Source organism: Dama dama, chromosome 5, assembly GCF_033118175.1.
Source record: "Dama dama isolate Ldn47 chromosome 5, ASM3311817v1, whole genome shotgun sequence".
In the NCBI taxonomy this organism is placed as follows: Eukaryota; Metazoa; Chordata; class Mammalia; order Artiodactyla; family Cervidae; genus Dama; species Dama dama.
In genome coordinates, this window is record NC_083685.1 from 87,682,504 (window position 1) to 87,702,165 (window position 19,662).

At 40.4% G+C, this 19,662-nt stretch overlaps 1 protein-coding gene across 1 annotated transcript in view; it reads left to right on the plus strand.

Annotated features, from left to right (window-relative positions):
* Positions 1-19,662, plus strand: part of MYO1D (myosin ID) — a 363,713-nt gene that overhangs the window by 99,323 nt on the left and 244,728 nt on the right. The window contains exons 3-7 of the mRNA XM_061142813.1: positions 2,639-2,732; positions 5,365-5,530; positions 7,222-7,275; positions 8,743-8,838; positions 13,452-13,568. Coding sequence (XP_060998796.1) covers positions 2,639-2,732; positions 5,365-5,530; positions 7,222-7,275; positions 8,743-8,838; positions 13,452-13,568 — 527 coding nt within the window. The remainder of the gene's footprint in view (positions 1-2,638; positions 2,733-5,364; positions 5,531-7,221; positions 7,276-8,742; positions 8,839-13,451; positions 13,569-19,662) is intronic.

Consider the following 19,662-nt stretch of genomic DNA (forward strand, 5'->3'; position numbering starts at 1 on the left):
CTTGGGAAAGAAGAATGGAACTGGAGGAATCAAGCTGCCTGACTTCAGACTCTACTACAAAGCCACAGTCATCAAGACAGTATGGTACTGGCACAAAGACAGAAATATGGATCAATGGAACAGAATAGAAAGCCTAGAGATAAATCCATGAACCTATGGACACCTTATCTTCGACAAAGGAGGCAAGAATATACAATGGAAAAAAGACAACCTCTTTAACAAGGTGGTGCTGGGAAAACTGGTCAACCACTTGTAAAAGAATGAAACTAGAACACTTTTTAACACCATACACAAAAATAAACTCAAAATGGATTAAAGATCTAAATGTAAGACCAGAAACTATAAAACTCCTAGAGGAGAACATAGGCAAAACACTCTCATACATAAATCACAGCAAGATCCTCTATGACCCACCTCCCAGAATATTGGAAATAAAAGCGAAAATAAACAAACGGAACCTAATGAAACCTAAAAGCTTTTGCACAACAAAGGAAATGATAAGCAAGGTGAAAAGACAGCCTTCAGAATGGGAGAAAATAATAGCAAATGAAGAAACAGACAAAGGATTAATCTCAAAAACATACAAGCAACTCCTGCAGCTCAATTCCAGAAAAATAAATGACCCAATCAAAAAATGGGCCAAAGATCTAAACAGACATTTCTCCAAAGAAGACATACAGATGGCTAACAAACACATGAAAAGATGCTCAACATCACTCATTATCAGAGAAATGCAAATCAAAACCTCAATGAGGTACCATTACACGCCAGTCAGAATGGCTGCTATCCAAAAGTCTACAAGCAATAAATGCTGGAGAGGGTGTGGAGAAAAGGGAACCCTCTTACACTGTTGGTGGGAATGCAAACTAGTACAGCCGCTATGGAGAAGAGTGTGGAGATTCCTTAAAAAACTGGAAATAGAACTGCCATATGACCCAGCAATCCCACTCCTGGGCATACACACCGAGGAAACCAGATCTGAAAGAGACACGTGCACCCCAATGTTCATCGCAGCACTGTTTATAATAGCCTGGACATGGAAGCAACCTAGATGCCCATCAGCAGACGAATGGATAAGGAAGCTGTGGTACATACACACTATGGAATATTACTCAGCCATTAGAAAGAATTCATTTGAATCAGTTCTAATGAGATGGATGAAACTGGAGCCCATTATACAGAGTGAAGTAAGCCAGAAAGATAAAGACCAATACAGTATACTAACGCATATATATGAAATTTAGAAAGATGGTAATGATAACCCTGTATGCAAAACAAAAAAAGAGACACAGATGTACAGAACAGACTTTTAGACTCTGTGGGAGAAGGCGAGGGTGGGGTGTTCTGAGAGAACAGCATTGAAACAAGTATGCTATCAAGGGTGAAACAGATCACCAGCCCAGGTTGGATGCATGGGACAAGTGCTCAGGGCTGGTGCACTGGGAAGACCCAGAGGAATGGGATGGGGAGGGAGGCAGGAGCAGGGATTGGGATGGGGAACACATGTAAGTCCATGGCTGATTCATGTCAATGTATGGCAAAAACCACTAAAAAATAATAATAATAATAATAATAAATAAATAAAAAATGAAGATCTGGGCAGATAATTATAAACTTATCCCTTCTCCCCTCCTTATGTCAGTTGTCATGCTTTTTCTGTGACACCATATGTCTGGAGTTTGCTGCTTTTGTTTTTCACTAAAATTGCTGTAATTAAAGAAACTTTCATCCCCACTAAAATTTTTTTTTTTTAATCTGCTATAGAAAACAAAGTTACATGAATTTCACTGTGGCTACTGTTTGTCACTTTTCTTGTTTCTTTTCCACTGGACTTCAGAGCCACTGCCAAGTACTAAGACTTTAAGGAATTAGTATGCCACATTTTATCCCTTGATATTTTTTACTAAGTAAGTCTTGATCTGTAATCTGTTATTTTGCTTCTACAGTAGTTTTAAATTTTTTACCATGTTCAGATCCATTAGAAGCAACCCTATATCAAGACAGGATGAAATAACTCAAAAAAGAAAAAAAGAGAGAGAGAGAAAGAAACATAAAAGATTTCAAATGAATTACATCAAAACTTGACAAATGGGGACTTCCCTGGTGGTCCAGTGGCTAAGATTCCGTGCTCCCAATGCAGGGGGCTCAGGTTCAGTCCCTGGTCGGGGACTAGATCCCACAGGCTACAACTAAGACACAGCACAGTCAAATAAAGAAATGAAAGTAAATATTTTCTAAAAAACTTTATGAATGTATAGATACCAAGGGGAAAAAGGGGGTGTGATGGATGGGAAGATCGGGATTGACATATATGCACTACTATGAATAAAATAGATAACTAATGAGAATCTCCTGTATAGCACAGGGCAGCTCTACTCAGGGATCTGTGGTGACCTAAATGGAAAGGAAATCTAAAAAAGAGGGGATATATGTGTCCATGTAGCTGGTTCACTTTGCCATACAGTAGAAATAGCAGAACCTTGTAAAGCAATGATACTTCAATTAAAAAAAAAAGAAAGTTTGAAATCATTTGATTCTCCAATTTTTTTTTTTAAAAAAAAGAAAACTTGAAATAATTCGATTGAACATTAGCTTGGTGTAAGTGGAAATGTTAAGCCTTCCACAATTTTCCCCCTAGGGGAAAGCGGAGCCGGTAAAACAGAAGCCAGTAAGTACATCATGCAGTACATTGCGGCCATCACCAACCCCAGTCAGAGAGCGGAGATCGAAAGGTAAGGGCCGTCTCACTATGGGGGAGAATTGTCTCTGGAGCCTCACTTTCTATACAGACTGGACGAGATTAGGTCCGCACTCTCATTTCTTGATGGTTAAACTACTTTGATTCTCTTACTGCAGAGCTCTGTGCTTTTATTTTTTAATAACTTAGTTTGAGTTATCTTTTAACATTTGTCTCTTCACTGGGGGATGCACTAGGACTTTGTTGTTGTGCACGGGTTTTCTCCAGTTGTGGCGAGGGGGGCCCCTCTCCAGGCGCGGCGTGCAGGCTTCTCGTTGCGGCGGCCGCTCCCGTTGTGAAGCACAGGCTCAGTGGTTGTGGCATATGGACTTGGTTGCTCCGAGGTGTGTGGAATCTTCCCAGACCACGGATCGAACCTGTGTCCCCAGCACTGGCAGGCAGATTCTTAACAACTGAACCACCAGGGAAGTCCTCTCTATATTTCCATTTATATCCTTCTATTTCCATATTTCTTTTTGATCGAAAGATACTGCTAAGGGAATTCTAGTCTGCAGCTGCCTTCAATGTTACATGGGCTCAGCAAAGATGTAACAGTCTCCTGGGAGTTTGTATTGTTCTAGCACGCACAGGTTTCTCGCTCTTTCTACTGTACAAGCATCTTTTCTACACTGTGTTCTACTTTCCCTAGGCTGAAAGGGGGCTCTGGGAGGCAGACGCATGCTGCCCAACTCTGTGACAACCAGAACCTTGGTAGTAGAAGTTCCGAATAGGATTCATTTTCTGAAAGGATTTCATACCACATTGTTCTCTGCTCACCACAGGATGAGTGATAAAGCTGGTGTGCGCTGTCTGGGTGCGCTGGTGTGCACTGACCCAGCATTCAGTAGAGTGTCTGGTACATGCTATTTACTTAGTAAATATTAAGGAGTAAATGGATGGGGTTTTTTTTTTGCTTTTAGAAAGTTGGAAATGTGGCTATAAAACATGACTTTCTTATGTGGTGTGGACTTTCGGAAGAGAAAAAGAGCAGCTTTCTAAAGTTGCTACTTTGGGACTTCCCTGGCAATCTAGTGGTTAAGACTTCACCTTCCAATGCAGGGGGTGTGGGTTTGATCCTAATCAGGGAGCTAAGATCCTACATGCCTCCTGGCCACAGAACCAAGATACAAAACAAGCAGTATTGTAACAAATGCAATAAAGATTTTTTAAATGGTCCACATCAAAAAAAAAAAAAAAAAAATCCAAAGTTGCTAGTTTGAAACTTAGTATTTATTTACAGGACAGTCACACTCTGTATATATATCTCAGTATTCAGTTTTATGGGTAGAGAAAAAGGAAGCTGTGTTGGTACGAAAGAAGAGAATTTGGACTAGACTACCCTACATGGGCTTTCTTCTTTTCATCGTAACTGGGCTAGATTGCCACGCCAGAAGAGCTATCTTTTAGTGATACAGCCCCAATTGTGATTCTGACTTTGCAACCTAATAGGACAAGGACAAGGATATAAGTTAAGTTTTTAGAATTTCCTTAGAATCTCAGGAGAGTAACTGGCTGAGAACTAAATTTTAGTTTGTTTTAAGAGTTAATTTCTAAGCCCAGTTGGTACAATAAAGTAAGGCATGTTTACACTTACTGGTTTTTTAAGAGCATATCTTACCATAGTTTATAAACACTTTTCTTTATTTACCATAGCAAAGCAGTTTCCCCTGCTCCACTTAAAAGCGTACTTTCATTCGTGAGGAGTTAAGGTTGTAGGGTCACTTTTAATAGTGATGGAAGGTTATTTCAGCAGTATGCCCATATAAGAGCAAGTATGTCAGTGAAATAGAAACAAAGACAAGACCTAGAATGAAGTTAAAATGTATCCATTAGGATAGAGAATTAGTGTTCATCAATAAAGAATGACTTAACATCTTTTGTAATTATCTTTATTTAAAAATTATACCTGAAAAAAAAAGACTTAAATACCTGACACCAAAGAGAGATTCCATACAGCTCCAAACAAAATGATGAGCAGTTTCTAAACTAATCAGGACCACATTGATGATATTTTAACCAGTGCAGTAAATTTCACTAGGCTTTGTAAGCAAATACTTTTAAAAATGGAATCATTTTCTGTATCACCCATTCTTTTCAGAACATCTCTTTTTAATATTTTTCTTTATGTAAATAAAGTATGCTCATTTAATAGAAAAACTAAAAATTATACCATTGTGCAGAACATGAAAGTTCCCTGAAATTCCACCTACCTCCCCCATCAATCTAGGTAACCATAGTGAAGTATGTTGTCCCTTCCAGATTTGTAAGCATTTAGTAAAACATGTGCGTGCACACACACACACACACACACACACACACACACCCCACAAAGATCATACTATTTTGTAATACATATTATTTTGCAACTTAATTTCTCATTCATTAATATATTCTGGACCTCTTTCTAGGTCAGTATATGTTGTACTAGGAAGCAAAAATTTGTCTTCATCCATCCCTATTCATGGACATTTCTGTTGTTTAAAAGTTCTTGTTCTTTTGATGTTGCAAACAATGCTACAGTCAACATCTCTGTAGACATATTTACATGTCTTTTAATGAAATCTAGTTTCTTAAAAAGTCCAGTCTTTGAAATTTCTTGCAGTGACTTTCATTTATCTGTGTTAAAGAGTGAAGAATATGTTGCTTAAGTCTAACTGTGTCCTGGAAGCTTTTGGAAACGCCAAAACCAACCGCAATGACAACTCAAGCAGGTTTGGAAAATACATGGATATCAACTTTGATTTCAAGGGAGACCCAATTGGTGGACACATCAATAACTACTTATTGGAGAAGGTAAAATGTGCTTGATTTCTGAGGGTCATGTTTGCAAATGCTGAATTTTTGAGGGGGAACACTAGAATTGTGTTTTCAAATTGAGTTATAATTAATGTACAGTATTAGTTTCAGGTATACAATGTGGTGATTCAGTGATTTTATATATTATAAAATAATCACCTCAATAAGACCAATTACTGTCCATCACCATGCAAACTTATTACAATATTGTTGACTATATTCCCTGTGTGTACATCACCTCATTTATAACTGGTAGTTTGTACCTCTTAATACCCTTCACCTATTTCACCATCCCTGCCCCTAACACCGTCCTCTCTGACAACCACTGTTTTTTCTCTGTATCTATGAGTCTGTTAATGCTGAATGTCTTTTAAAAACCTGATTGTAGAATTTCTTTTATTGCTCCAAAGTACCTTTTAATCCTGTTCTCCACCCCTTCCTGCCCCTCAGTAACTGTTCTGTGACATTAATGTTCTCTTTTTGTGTTCTCTTATTAGCATTACAATGTCAAGGTGGGAAAAGTTATAGAATTTGTAGATAATGACTTAGGTGTGTGTGTGAAGGGGGGTGATTGGACATAGGCCAACTTTTGGGCAAGGTTTAGCAAAAATCCATCTAGAATTAATCACTTCTACTCTTTTTACACATCCTCCCATGTTTTTATTTTAATTAATTTGAAATCTCCTTTTCTTCCAGTTTCTATTTGTTCACTGCTTTATAGTAATATTTATATGTATATTTATATAGTAATATAGTACTTTGGATTTTATAGCCTAATTATGAGGCATACTACATTTGGTCTGTGAAAGCTTAGTATGTTTTTATCTGCCCATGTGAGTGAAAGATCCAATTTGTAGACGAATCCAGTCAAAACTTTTCCTCTTGGGACTGCTAGAGAGGTTGTGTCCTAACTAATCTGGAGTAGTTTGGCCTGGTTACAGCAGTTAAGGTTGAGCTTTACCAAGTTAAGTTGCCGCCTTGAATTGTACTCAGAGATGAACCGACCTACCTTCTCAGTTAAGGGTTTTCCATCCCACTCATACCATAGCAACCTTTATGGCAGCAGAATGCAGTCTAACCTTCATTTTTGTGAAGCTGAAGTCAGACTGTTCAGGAAACAGTGTTTTATCAGAGTCAGTTGAAAAAGGACAGGAAATGCCAGTTATTATCAGTCTTTTTTTTTTCCAAAATGTTTCATGCCTTCACTTTATGTACATATTCAGGCAAAAGAATCCCCTTACATTTTGAGTCCTCTCTTAAGAGCAATCTTTTCAAAACCCTCTCAAGCAGAGGAATCTGTGGACAGACCTTGTTCACCTGACTTTAGTACAGGATGTAAGGTGGTGCTCTTGGAAATACCAGCAGATCCTCAGGAAGGGAATGCTAAGAGTATTCCTCCCTAAACATTGCTTCCTATTCTCCCCACTGCCAATTCTCTCCCCCTGAAAATTCCATCTTTAGGCTCCAGGTTTAAAAAAAATCAAAATAGCTTCATTTTCGGAAAGTTCAAGAAAGAATTATCAAAAGATTGCACAGAAAACTCCATGGGTCGGTCCCGTCCGTGGGATCCTTAGGACCTTTTCAGTGCCCTGCTGATACAGGGTTCTCTGGGAAAGTGGCTCTCATTTTGTTTCAGGAGTACATTGTCAGATTAACGATTTTAATGTGTTTCTTTTTTCCCCCTGTAGTCTCGAGTCATTGTGCAACAGCCAGGAGAAAGAAGCTTTCATTCTTTCTATCAGGTTAGTAAGCTGTTCTGCAGATAATCGTCCATCTGTTCAGGTGTGCACGAAGTGGATTTTTACTTTGGGGGCTCTCCCCTGCCTCGTGCCTCCCTCACCTCCATCTGCCCACAACACTTTGCACACGTGGGCACACGTGCATACACCGTCCCCTACGGAATTCTTCAGAGGCTTGACGAGCATGACTATTCTAAAAAGCTAGCAGGTATTAACCAACCAGATGACTGCCTCAGCTGAGCATTTCCCATGTTTCTCTGCAGTGTAGTAACAGTTTAATGACCCTAAAAGCTTTTGAAACGATAACATTCTGAATATGGTAAATTAGTTTTATTTTTCAGTTGGAGCTATTGTTCCCATTTTGCAGCACTTCCAGAGATGGGAATACAAATTCAGGTTATTTTTGTTAAAAAAAAAAAAAAAAGAATCAATTTTAAAAACCTGATAGTTATGTTTTTTTTCAGTAAACCAAAGTGTACAGTTTAATATAGAGAATTTCAACATAGTGCCTTCTCAAATTCTCTGTAGAGAAGGACGACATGTATTGTATCTGTGTTTTGTTGATAATTCACCATGTTTTCAATAAACTAGCTTTCTGCCAAATATAGCAGTTCTGTTATTTCAAGAACCCGTGACTGGGATTTGCCTGGTGGTCCAGTGGCTAAGACACCAATGCAGGGGACCCGGGTTCAATCCCTGGTCAGGGAATTAGATCCCCCATGCCACCACTAAGGTCCATGCAACCAAATTAATAATTTAATATTTTTTTTAAAAAGAACCCATAACTTTTTCCACACTTGAGTGAAAGTTAAAATTTGTCTTTGTCCAGTACTACAGTCCTGGCTACCCAACTGTCCTTTCCTGGGGTTAGAGTTTGAGGAGGGAAAGTTGTTTGTTTCCGGTATGATTCAACAGATGACCAACTGCTGACGCCTCTTGGATTCAAGGCAGTATTCTCTTTCTGAATTTGAAACACACCTGCACACTGTCTAGATAACAAGGTTGATAAGCACATGATTGCCACAGAGCACCGGCTCCCGGGTCACAGACAGCTACAGTCAAAGCAAGAACCTTTCACGCCAGTTATGTTGCGAAAGGGCTAAGAACTTTTAAGAAATTTTCCTTCTGACTGTATAACATTCTCCATCTCTGATGATGTTGAAGCCATTTCCCCTCAAGATAAAAAATAAAAATAAATCTTCAAAGCCAGAAACAGGAGGACCTGAGTGAATTAACCCAGAAAATGAAAAAAAGCTAGTTTACCATTAAGTTTGGAGTAAGAAAATGGCAACCCAATCTAGTCTTCTTGCCGAAAAAGTTCCATGGACAGAGGAGCCTGGTGGGCTACAGTCCATGGAGCCGCAGAGAGTCAGACACGACTGAGGAACTGACCAGCAATAAGTTAGAATACATGGCATATTGGGTTCAGTGGGTATATTGATAATTTATTTTTATTTCGATGTTTTTCAGCTGCTGCAAGGAGGTTCAGACCAGATGCTACGTTCTTTGCATCTCCAGAAATCCTTGTCATCCTACAACTACATCCATGTTGGAGCCCAGCTAAAGGTAAGTGTTTCCTTTTTGAGATGATTCAGATATAGAATCAAAGAATCAAAAGGGACATTAATAAATTATCAGTTTCAGCCTGCCACATTAAAGCAAATGAATGACTTTTATCCTATTTTTAAAATTCTCGAGGACAGAGATTCGATGTATCATTGATGCAACAACTTTGCTTAGTAACCCATTACTATATTTTATCACCACCTGATACAAAAGAAGTTTCTCTCTTGTGTTCTTGTGGGTTGTTTTTTTTTAATTTTTAATCCCATTCCTTTTATTTTAACCCTCTAAAAATATTGTTACAAGTAGGAAATCCACCACAAAAGGAGGTACTGTATGATTTGGCCAAAGGCAAGTTGGTAAAACAAAACAAAGCTGAAAAGCACTGTGGTTGAAAGATACCACAGATCGCCATTCATTAGTTTTTCAAATCATGATTTTGATGAAATAGTTTTGTGATCCTTGGAGCATTTCTATTCAACTTTCACAATTTTTTTTTTCCCCTTCCCTTGCATGTAAAAGCCCTTGCACACACATCACACCAACCCTTTTGCCGTTTTGTTCCTAATTAGTGCTCTGCTGTACATATAATTTTTGCTAGCCAATTTATAGCTAATCCTCATAATATAGTGATTTGTCAATGGTAGGTTATAAAACAGTAATTATAGTTTCATTGGGGAAGGTGTATAAATACATGAAATAAGATTTGAAGGGAAATAGACCAGGGCTTACTTGTTTACTCTGGATATATAAAGTTATACATACTTGGGTTCTCCTGCTTTTTTACATATTTCACATTTCTTCTATAATTAAAGATGCACTATGTTTGTAGTTGGGGGAGAAAATAAAAGACTTTGTACAAGGAAAGAATCCAAGATGTGGGAAGCATTTCTTTTTTTCAAATTCTTTGCTATTCCTCTTAAGCTAATTATACCTATATTACTGGTTTTAGTGGTATTTTTATTATCACACATATAAATAAATGATACTTAGGGTTTTGCAATTAGTTTTCCATTGTTTGACATTTAAGTTGCACAGTTTTATACTTTTACAGTCATCCAAGAACAGGATGTTTGGCTGAAAATTAATTGAAAGCAAACATGACAACGGAGGGCCACACCCCAGCTTTTTGAGAACAGGTCAGAGCTACTTCGAGATGTATAAAGGACTATAAAATCAACTCTTAAAAGAACAGTGACTGAAAATATTCTTTTTAAATCAAATTGTCTTATTGACCAAGTGACTCTTGACTGGGTCATGTAAAGCACCCAGAAAAAGCAAATACTATATGAACGTTTAGTCTTTTCTTCAAAGCTAAATTTACTTTAGGTTCCCTTTTCATCAACAATTTTCATTCCTATTCCTCCCCTTCCTTTTTTCCTGCCCAATAAAAACCAAGAAGTAATATATGATCATAGTCAAAACCTAAAATAAAGATGAACCAAAAGGAAATTAAAATATACTAAAGCTCACCTTTGAGAGATAATTATTGATAACAACAGTTTATATATGTATATATTTATATATGGAGTCATACAATAAATCCTAATTAAGTAAACCTTTTATTAAATTATAATATGATCATTAATATCTTCCCATGTAAACAAATATAAATTAATAGAACAGTTTTAATAACTATGAAGTATTGCTCTCTATGTTTCGCCATCCTAAAATGTAGGACTCACATACAATTAAGATACTGTGGGTTACAGGTAAGACCCAATTAAAAGTCTCCAAAAACAATAAGGAACCTGATGATATCATAACAAGAAGCCCTAGGATGGGGCAGTTCCAGAGTTGGTTAATTCAGTGCCTTAACAATGTCGATAAGAGACCCAGATGCTTGTTTTTCTCTCCAACTTACAATTTTGCCATCCTCACTGGATTTGGCTGGTCTGCTTAGGTTGCTTTTCCTCATGGTCCCAAAATGGCAGTGGCAGTTCCAGTAGTCACAGGCAGAGAAAATGCTCCTGGCCATAACCCTTGATAAGCTAGGGAAGCCTCATGTCTTATGGGCCAGAATGGCTTCTCATGCCCATGACTGACCAGTCACTTGGTTAGGGGAAAAAGATCCCCGTGATTCGTTTAGACCAGTGAAGATTTACCTCCTAAGAGAGGGGAAACCAGTCCTGAAGAATACATGCACTTGGCGAGGGGTGAACAAATCAGTGTTTCATCAGCAGGAAAGAAGTAGGGCTGGAAAATGCCCCTTAGGTAAGCAGCCGACAGTCCCCTCGGTAGGACGTGTAGACTTCATGTCTGGTTTCTCTGCAGTTTCAACACTGTTGCAGCTTTTGACAATAATAATCTGATAGTCAGGTGCTTTTCATGTGCTAGGAACTGTTGGTGACTCTTTGCCACCCCATGGACTGCAGCACGCCAGCCTCCCCTGTCCTTCACTGTGTCCTGGAGTTTTTCAAATTCATGTCCACTGAGTCAGTAATGCTACCTAACTATCTCGTCTTCTGCCATCTTCTTCTGATTTTGTCTGGAATCTTTCTCAGCATCAGGGTCTCAGGAAAGATTGAAAGCAAGACCCGTATATAAAGGGAGTTGCTTTATGTAAATTCTCATTTCCTTCTCCAACAACCATGTAAGAAAGGTATCATTATGCCCTTTGTACCCATGAGGAAACTGAGCCTCAACAAAGTTAAGCATCTTACTCAGAGAGCTGGAAGGGGGAAGAGTTTGCCTGGTTGTGTCCTGGAATTAAAGGAACACATGCTCATCAGGCAGAGGGGATCCCTTCCTCTGCTCTTCCTCAGCAGGTGGCCATCAGGCCAGGTCTCTCGGTCCCAGCCAGGGCAGAAACTCAGCGAGGAAAGATCAGACTCTCCACAGCCACTGCTTTGGGAAAACTCCTAAGATGGGCAGTTACTGTTGCTTTACTGTGAATTTTTTTGACACCCTTGTATTTCCAATGGGCTACAGATCAAGGCAAGCAATTAGTCTTTGAACCCCTGTCTTAGTCTAGTTGGCTTGCTACAGCAAACATACCATAAACATATGAGAAATGTTGATTTCTCATAATTCTGGAGGCTGGGGAGCCCAAGATCAAGGCCCCAGCAGAGTCAGTGTCCACTTTGTGGTTCAAGGGTGGTGCCTTCTTGCCATGTCTTCACAGGGCAGAAGGACCAGGGATCTGTCAACTTAAAAAGGTGCATAATGTGAGAGTTGTGTGTTAAGTTTTATTTGGGCAAAATGAGGATTGCATCCAAGGAGAGAGCTCTGAGAAGCTGCTCCAAAGAGGTAGTGGGGGAAGGTCAGTATCTTACAAAAGGTTTCCTGCTAGTCACTAGGAGCTGATGTCACCATGAAGGGATTTAGTGCTTCTCTTTGATGTGAGGAGATGTAAGGATTGGGATCGTGAAATCAGCTCCTGAAAATAACTATCTGAAGACCTGTTCCACCAGTTTCCCTGGAGCATAAAGTGCCCCATCCCTGCTGTCCACCCTGAGCTCCCTTCAGGGCATGGCAGAGGTCAACAGCTGCAGCTACACAGGGTTTAGTCCCCAATGAGGCAGATGGCAAAGGCCCTTGTCAAGCACCAAATTGTCACTGACAGACCTCTGGGGTCTCTTTTATAAGGGTACCCATCCCAACATGAGGACTTCATCTCCAAGACCTGATCACCTCCCAGAGGCCCCATCTCCTGACACCATCACCCTGAAGGTTAAGATTTCAACACATAAACTTGGGTGTGAGGTACTCAAGATGCTCAAGTAGCGGCTTGTGTGTGTGCTGAGTCCTCTCAGTCGTCTCCGACTCTTTGTGACCCTGTGGACTGTAGCCCACCAAGCTCCTCCGTTCACGGATTCTCTAGGCAAGAATAGAGGAGTGGGTTGGCATGCCCTCCTCCAGGGGATCTTCCCAACCCAGGGATCGAACCCATGTCTTTTATGTCTCCTGCATTAGCATGCTGGTTCTTTACCACTAGCGCCACCTGGGAAGCCCCCAGGAAACTCAGGAGAGAGATATAAACATTCCTTCTGCAGGAGCCCTCTTATACAGCAAGAATCTCTGACATACTTAATGTTTACAGAATGCTTGAAAAAGCAAGGTCGTATTCCCAGACTGTTTCCCAGCTAGCCGAATGATCGAGGCAGGCCACTTGGCTTTTAGGGGTGGAGTGGGGAGTATTCTTCCTCACCTTTGAAGTAGGAAGCCTGGCCATACCAGCGTGGGAGCGTTGTTCCCAGCCTGGACGAGACTAATTGTGGAACCAAAAGCCAGAGACAACAATAGCTAGGATGTGTCTCGGAGGCTCCTTCAGTCAGAGTTTCCATTTGTGGTCTCACATGTCATGCCACTTCCTCCACTCATCCCAGAGCTTCCCTGAGCCAACTCAGGACTTGCTCCTTCACTGAAGCTTCCAGAGAAGTGCCTGGTGCTTACTATGAGAGATGGCGGCTCTCTCACAGAAGTGGGCCTTGCGGGAGTTGCCGTATATCGCTACCCCTGAAATCATTGTATTTTCTCTGGATTCTCCCCATCCCTTCAATGACTTATTCCAAAGGCATCAAGACCTTGGCTTCACTTGAATTTAGTCTCATGGTTTTGTATGTTAATGTTCAAATGAAATGTCTGTGACCTCAGTTTCCTGTTTTCATTCCCAGTCGTCTATCAATGATGCTGCAGAATTCAAAGTAGTAGCCGATGCCATGAAAGTAATTGGCTTCAAACCCGAGGAGATTCAAACAGCGTATAAAATCTTGGCTGCTATTCTTCACTTGGTGAGTGGGGACGCCTTTCAGAAGTTATCACCTCCCTGTGGAGCTCGGATGTTCTTTCAGAAGGTTTGGGGTTTTGTAAAAAAGTAATTTATGTACAGAAAATTTCTCTGACATGTTGAAGAAATTACTGTGTCTGTAGTTTCCTCCATCATTTTATAATAGTATGAGGGATTTTCCAAGCCACTGTAGGTTTTGAGACTGTGGCTTTCATTTACTGCCTTCTTGGTATGTTAGACTTTGAACTGGTTATTTTCAAAGGTAAAAGAATTCAGCAATGATGTGACCACCCATGAAATAAGCTAAAATCTTTTGAACAGAGTAAACTTCTAATGGCATTTGAACCAGAATCACAGATTTCCAGAACTAGATTTTTATTGTCTCATTTTATAGATTGGAAATGAATGACTGGCGTAAAAGTACCCTCCACACACCCCCTCCCCCCAAAAAAACACAGCCAGTTCATCACCGCCAATACTATGGATCACCCTGGCCCACTTCAGCACAAGTTATTTTCCACACATCACACTAAACTTAGAAGTAAAGAACTGTCAGTTGGAGTCTTTTCATTACTGTCTGTATTTATTAGAGATCTTGAAAACATAATGAACGTGTAACCTGGTGGTAAATGAGTGACAACATGAATACAAATCTGGAATACAAATGACTTTTCACTTTCCTGTGGAGAGATTAACCGTAAGTGAATCAGAAATGCACAGGACCTGGGATGTCCCTGGTGGTGCAGAATCCGCCTGCCCGTGTAGGGGACATCGGTTCTATCCCTGGTCCAGGAAAATCCCAGGTGCACGGAGCACCTAAGCTCGTGCACCCCAAGTGCTGAGGCCACATTCTAGAGCTCGTGCTCCCCTATAAGACAAGCCACCGCAGTGAGAAGCAGGCACCCTGCAACGAAGAGTAGCCCCTGCTCACTGCAACTAGAGAAAGCCCACATGCAACAACAAAGACCCAGTGCAGCTCCCCCCTCCAACAAAAAAAGACAGAAATGCTCAGGACCTATGTGAAAGATATTATATAGCCACATGTAAACAATCTCTTAAATCAATGTGTCGGACTGGGAAGACTTTAACATTCTAAATTATTTCATTGTTTCAACTAGTTTATAAATACAATGTGACAGTAATGCTTCAGTATCCAAGGAAGAATTTTTTTTTCAGTTGACATAATGATTCTAAGATTTACTAGAACAATAAACATGTAATAAAAGTGAATAAAAAGAATAGTCGGGTAGGGGGAGCTGGGTGAAAGAGACACAACTAATTCCAGCCGTTTAAAATGATAGTAAAAGGGAGGAGCCAAGATGGGGGAGGAATAGGACAGGGAGACCACTTTCTCCCCTACAAATTCATCAAAAGAACAATTGAACGGTGAGCAAACTTCACAAAACAACTTCTGATCGCTAGCTGAGGACATCAGGCGCCCAGAAAAGCAGCCCACTGTCTTCAAAAGGAGGTAGGACAAAATATAAAAGATAAAAAGAGAGACAAAAGAGCTAGGGACGGAGACCCGTCCCGGGAAGGGAGTCGTGATAGAGGAAGTTTCCAAACACCAGGAAACCCTCGCACTGGCGGGCCTGGGGGAAGTTTTCGAATATCGGAGCGCAACCTAACTGGGAGGAAAAATAAATAAAACCTACAGATTATGTGCCTAAAAGCAACTCCCAGCAGAAAAGTACCCCAGACGCCCGCATCCGCCACCAGCAAGTGGGGGCGGAACGGAGAGGAGCGGGCCTGAGTGCCCTGAGGGCAATCGGAGGGAGCTTTTGTGAGATACCAACTTAAACTGTGGGACAGCAAAAGAGAGAGAGAAAATTAACGTGCCCGAACACACTGCCAGCCGTTCACAGAACAAAGGGACCGAGCAAGTCCAGAGAAGAGCTAGCTGGCTGCGGACCGGCCCAGTCCCACCGGAGGCAGGGGGGAGGGGAAAGGGGAAAACTCGGCCCCAAAGACGGCATCCCCTACCACACTGCAAACAGGCCTCCAGTTTCTAACCAAAGACTTCCTGAGATTCTGGATGGTCGACATCCACTGGGAGGGTCATGGCTAAACACAAGGCGCACGCACCCCCGGCACTGGCGGAAAATGAGGCTGGGGCCACGGAGGGGAGAAGGCGCACCGCACCCAGGGAGAGTGCGCCGTTCAAGCTCCTGGCTGCCTGAGCTGCTCGGGCTGGGGAAGGCACAAAGCGCAGGCGCAACCGAGTCCGCGCTTTTGTGGAGTACCCGAAAACTGGGACCGCATGCAACGCAGGGCCCGCTCCATATAGAGCAGCCGGGAGCCTGGGCAGTGTAGACGGGGAAAGCAGCACCCCTCCCTCCCCGCAGCGCGACAAAACTAGTGAACCTGAACAAGAGACCACCTCCGCCCACCTGTGTCAGGGCGGAAATTAGACACTGAAGAGACCGGCAAACAAGCCAAATAAACAAAGGGAACCGCTTCAGAAGGGACCGGTGCAACAGATTAAAATCCCTGTAGGTAATGCTGACTACACCAGAAGGGGCATGTAGATATCGAGAAGTGTAAGCTGGAACGAGGAGCTATCTGAAACTGAACTGAACCCACACTGACCGCAACAGCTCCAGAGAAATTCCTAGATATATTTTTACCTTTCTTTTTCTTTCCTTTTCTTCTTTATTTTTTCTCTTTTATTTTCTTTTAAAATTCCCTATTACTCCCCCATTATTCCTTAACTTTCATTTTCACATATTTTTACAATTTTTTTAATTAGGAAAAAAATTTTTTTCTTGTTTTTTTTTCTCTTATTTTCTTTTAAAGTCCTCTATTACTCCTCTACTACTCCTTAATTTTCATTTTCATTTCACTATAACGTTGCAAAAAAAAAAGAGCAAAGCCCTATTTTTAAGCCAAACTCCTTATATATTTCTAAAATTTTTTGTGTTTTTGGTTTTAATATTGTATTTTTAAGAGTCTAACCTCTACTCTAGATTTTTAATCTTTGTTTTTCAGTATATGATATAAATTGTGGACATTTAAGAATCCAATATTCAGTTCCCATTTTTATTCAGGAGTGTGTTGATTACTCTCTCCCAATCTTGACTCTCTGTTTTCTACCTCAGAACACCTCTATTTCCTCCTTTCCCCTTCTCTTCCCAATCCAATTCTGTGAACCTTTGTGGGTGTCTGGGCTATGGAGAACACTCTGGGAACAGACAACTACGTAGATCTGTCTCTCTCCTCTTGAGTCCCCCCTTTTCTCCTCCTGCTCATCTCTATCTCCCTCCTCCCTCTACTCTTCTTCATGTAACTCTGTGAACCTCTCTGGGTGTCCCTCACAGGGGAGAATCTTTTCACCATTAACCTAGAAGTTTTATTATCAGTGCTGTATAGTTGGAGAAGTCTTGAGACTACTGGAAGAATAAAACTGAAATCCAGAGGCAGGAGACTTAAGCCCAAAACCTGAGAACACCAGAAAACTCCTGACTACACGGAACATTAAGTAATAAGAGACCATCCAAAAGCCTCCATACCTACACTGAAACCAACCACCACCCAAGAGCCAGTAAGTTTCAGAGCAAGGCATACCACGCAAATTCTCCAGCAATGCAGGAACATAGCCCTGAGTGTCAACATACAGGGTGCCCAAAGTCACACCTAACACATAGACCCATCTCAAAACTCATTACTGGACACTCCATTGCACTCCAGAGAGAAGAAATCCAGTTCCATGCACCAGAACACCAACACAAGCTTCCCTAACCAGGAAACCTTGACAAGCCAATCGTCCAACCCCACCCACTGGGTGAAACCTCCACAAAAAAAGGAACCACAGACCTCCAGAATACAGAAAGCCCACTCCAGACACAGCAATCCAAACAAGATGAAAAAGCAGAGAAATACCCAACAGGTAAAGGAACATGAAAAATGCCCACCAAGTCAAATAAAAGGGAGATAGGGAATCTACCTGAAAAATAATTTAGAATAATGATAATAAAAATGATCCAAAATCTTGAAAACAAAATAGACTTACAGATAAATAGCCTGGAGACAAAGATTGAGAAGATGCAAGAAATGTTTAATAAAGACCTAGAAGACATAAAAAAGAGTCAATTAAAAATGAATAATGCAATAAATGAGATCAAAAACACTCTGGAGGGAAGCAAGAGTAGAATAACGGAGACAGAAGATAGGATAAGTGAGGTAGAAGATAAAATGGTGGAAACAAATGAAGCAGAGAGGAAAAAAGAAAAAAGGATCAAAAGAAATGAGGACAACCTCAGGGACCTCTGGGACAATGTGAAACGCCCCAACATTCGAATCATAGGAGTCCCAGAAGAAGAAGACAAAAAGAAAGGCCATGAGAAAATACTCGAGGAGATAATAGCTGAAAACTTCCCTAAAATGGGGAAGGAAATAGCCACCCAAGTCCAAGAAACCCAGAGAGTCCCAAACAGGATAAACCCAAGGTGAAACACCCCAAGACACATGTTAATCAAATTAACAAAGATCAAACACAAAGAACAAATATTAAAAGCAGCAAGGGAGAAACAACAAATAACATACAAAGGGATTCCCATAAGGATAACAGCTGATCTATCAATAGAAACCCTCCAGACCAGAAGGGAATGGCAGGACATACTTAAAGTAATGAAAGAGAATAACCTGCAACCTAGATTACTGTACCCAGCAAGGATCTCATTCAGATATGAAGGAGAATTCAAAAGCTTTACAGACAAGCAAAAGCTGAGAGAATTCACCACCACCAAACCAGCTCTTCAACAAATGCTAAAGGATCTTCTGTAGACAGGAAACACAGAAAGGTTGTATAAATGTGAACCCAAATCAACAAAGTAAATGGCAACGGGACCATACCTATCAATAATTACCTTAAATGTAAATGGGTTGAATGCCCTAACCAAAAGACAAAGACTGGCTGAATGGATACAAAAACAAGACCCCTATATATGCTGTCTACAAGAGACCCACCTCAAAACAAGGGACACATACAGACTAAAAGTGAAGGGCTGGAAAAAAATATTTCACACAGATGGAGACCAAAAGAAAGCAGGAGTCACAATACTCATATCAGATAAAGTAGACTTTCAAATAAAGGCTGTGAAAAGAGACAAAGAAGGACACTACATAATGATCAAAGGATCAATCCAAGAAGAAGATATAACAATTATAAATATATATGCACCCAACATAGGAGCACCACAATATGTAAGGCAAACACTAATGAGTATGAAAGAGGAGATTAATAGTAACACAATAATAGTGGGAGACTTTAATACCCCACTCACAACTATGAATAATCAACTAAACAGAAAATTAACAAGGAAACACAAACTTTAAATGACACAATGGACCAGCTAGACCTCATTGATAGCTATAGGACATTTCACCCCAAAACAATCAATTTCACCTTTTTCTCAAGTGCACACAGAACCTTCTCCAGAATAGATCACATCCTGGGCCATAAATCTGGTCTTGGTAAATTCAAAAAAAATTGAAATCATTCCAGTCATCTTTTCTGACCACAGTGCAGTAAGATTAGATCTCAACTACAGGGAAAAAAATTATTAAAAATTCAAACATATGGAGGCCAAATAACATGCTTCTGAATAACCAACAAATCATAGAAGAAATCAAAATATGCATAGAAATGAATGAAAATGAAAACACAACAACCCAAAACCTATGGGACACTGTAAAAGCAGTGCTAAGGGGAAGGTTCATAGCATTACAGGCTTATCTCAAGAAAGAAGAAAAAAGTCAAATAAATAACCTAACTCTACACCTAAAGCAACTAGAGAAGGAAGAAATGAAGAACCCCAGGGTTAGTAGAAGGAAAGAAATCTTAAAAATTAGGGCAGAAATAAATGCAAAAGAAACTAAAGAGACCATAGCAAAAATCAACAAAGCTAAAAGCTGTTTTGTTTTTTTTTTAAATAAACAAAATTGACAAACCATTAGCAAGACTCATTAAGGAACAAAGGGAGAAGAACCAAATTAACAAAATTAGAAATGAAAATGGAGAGATCACAACAGACAACACTGAAATGCAAAGGATCATAAGAGACTACTACCAGCAGCTCTATGCCAATAAAATGGACAAC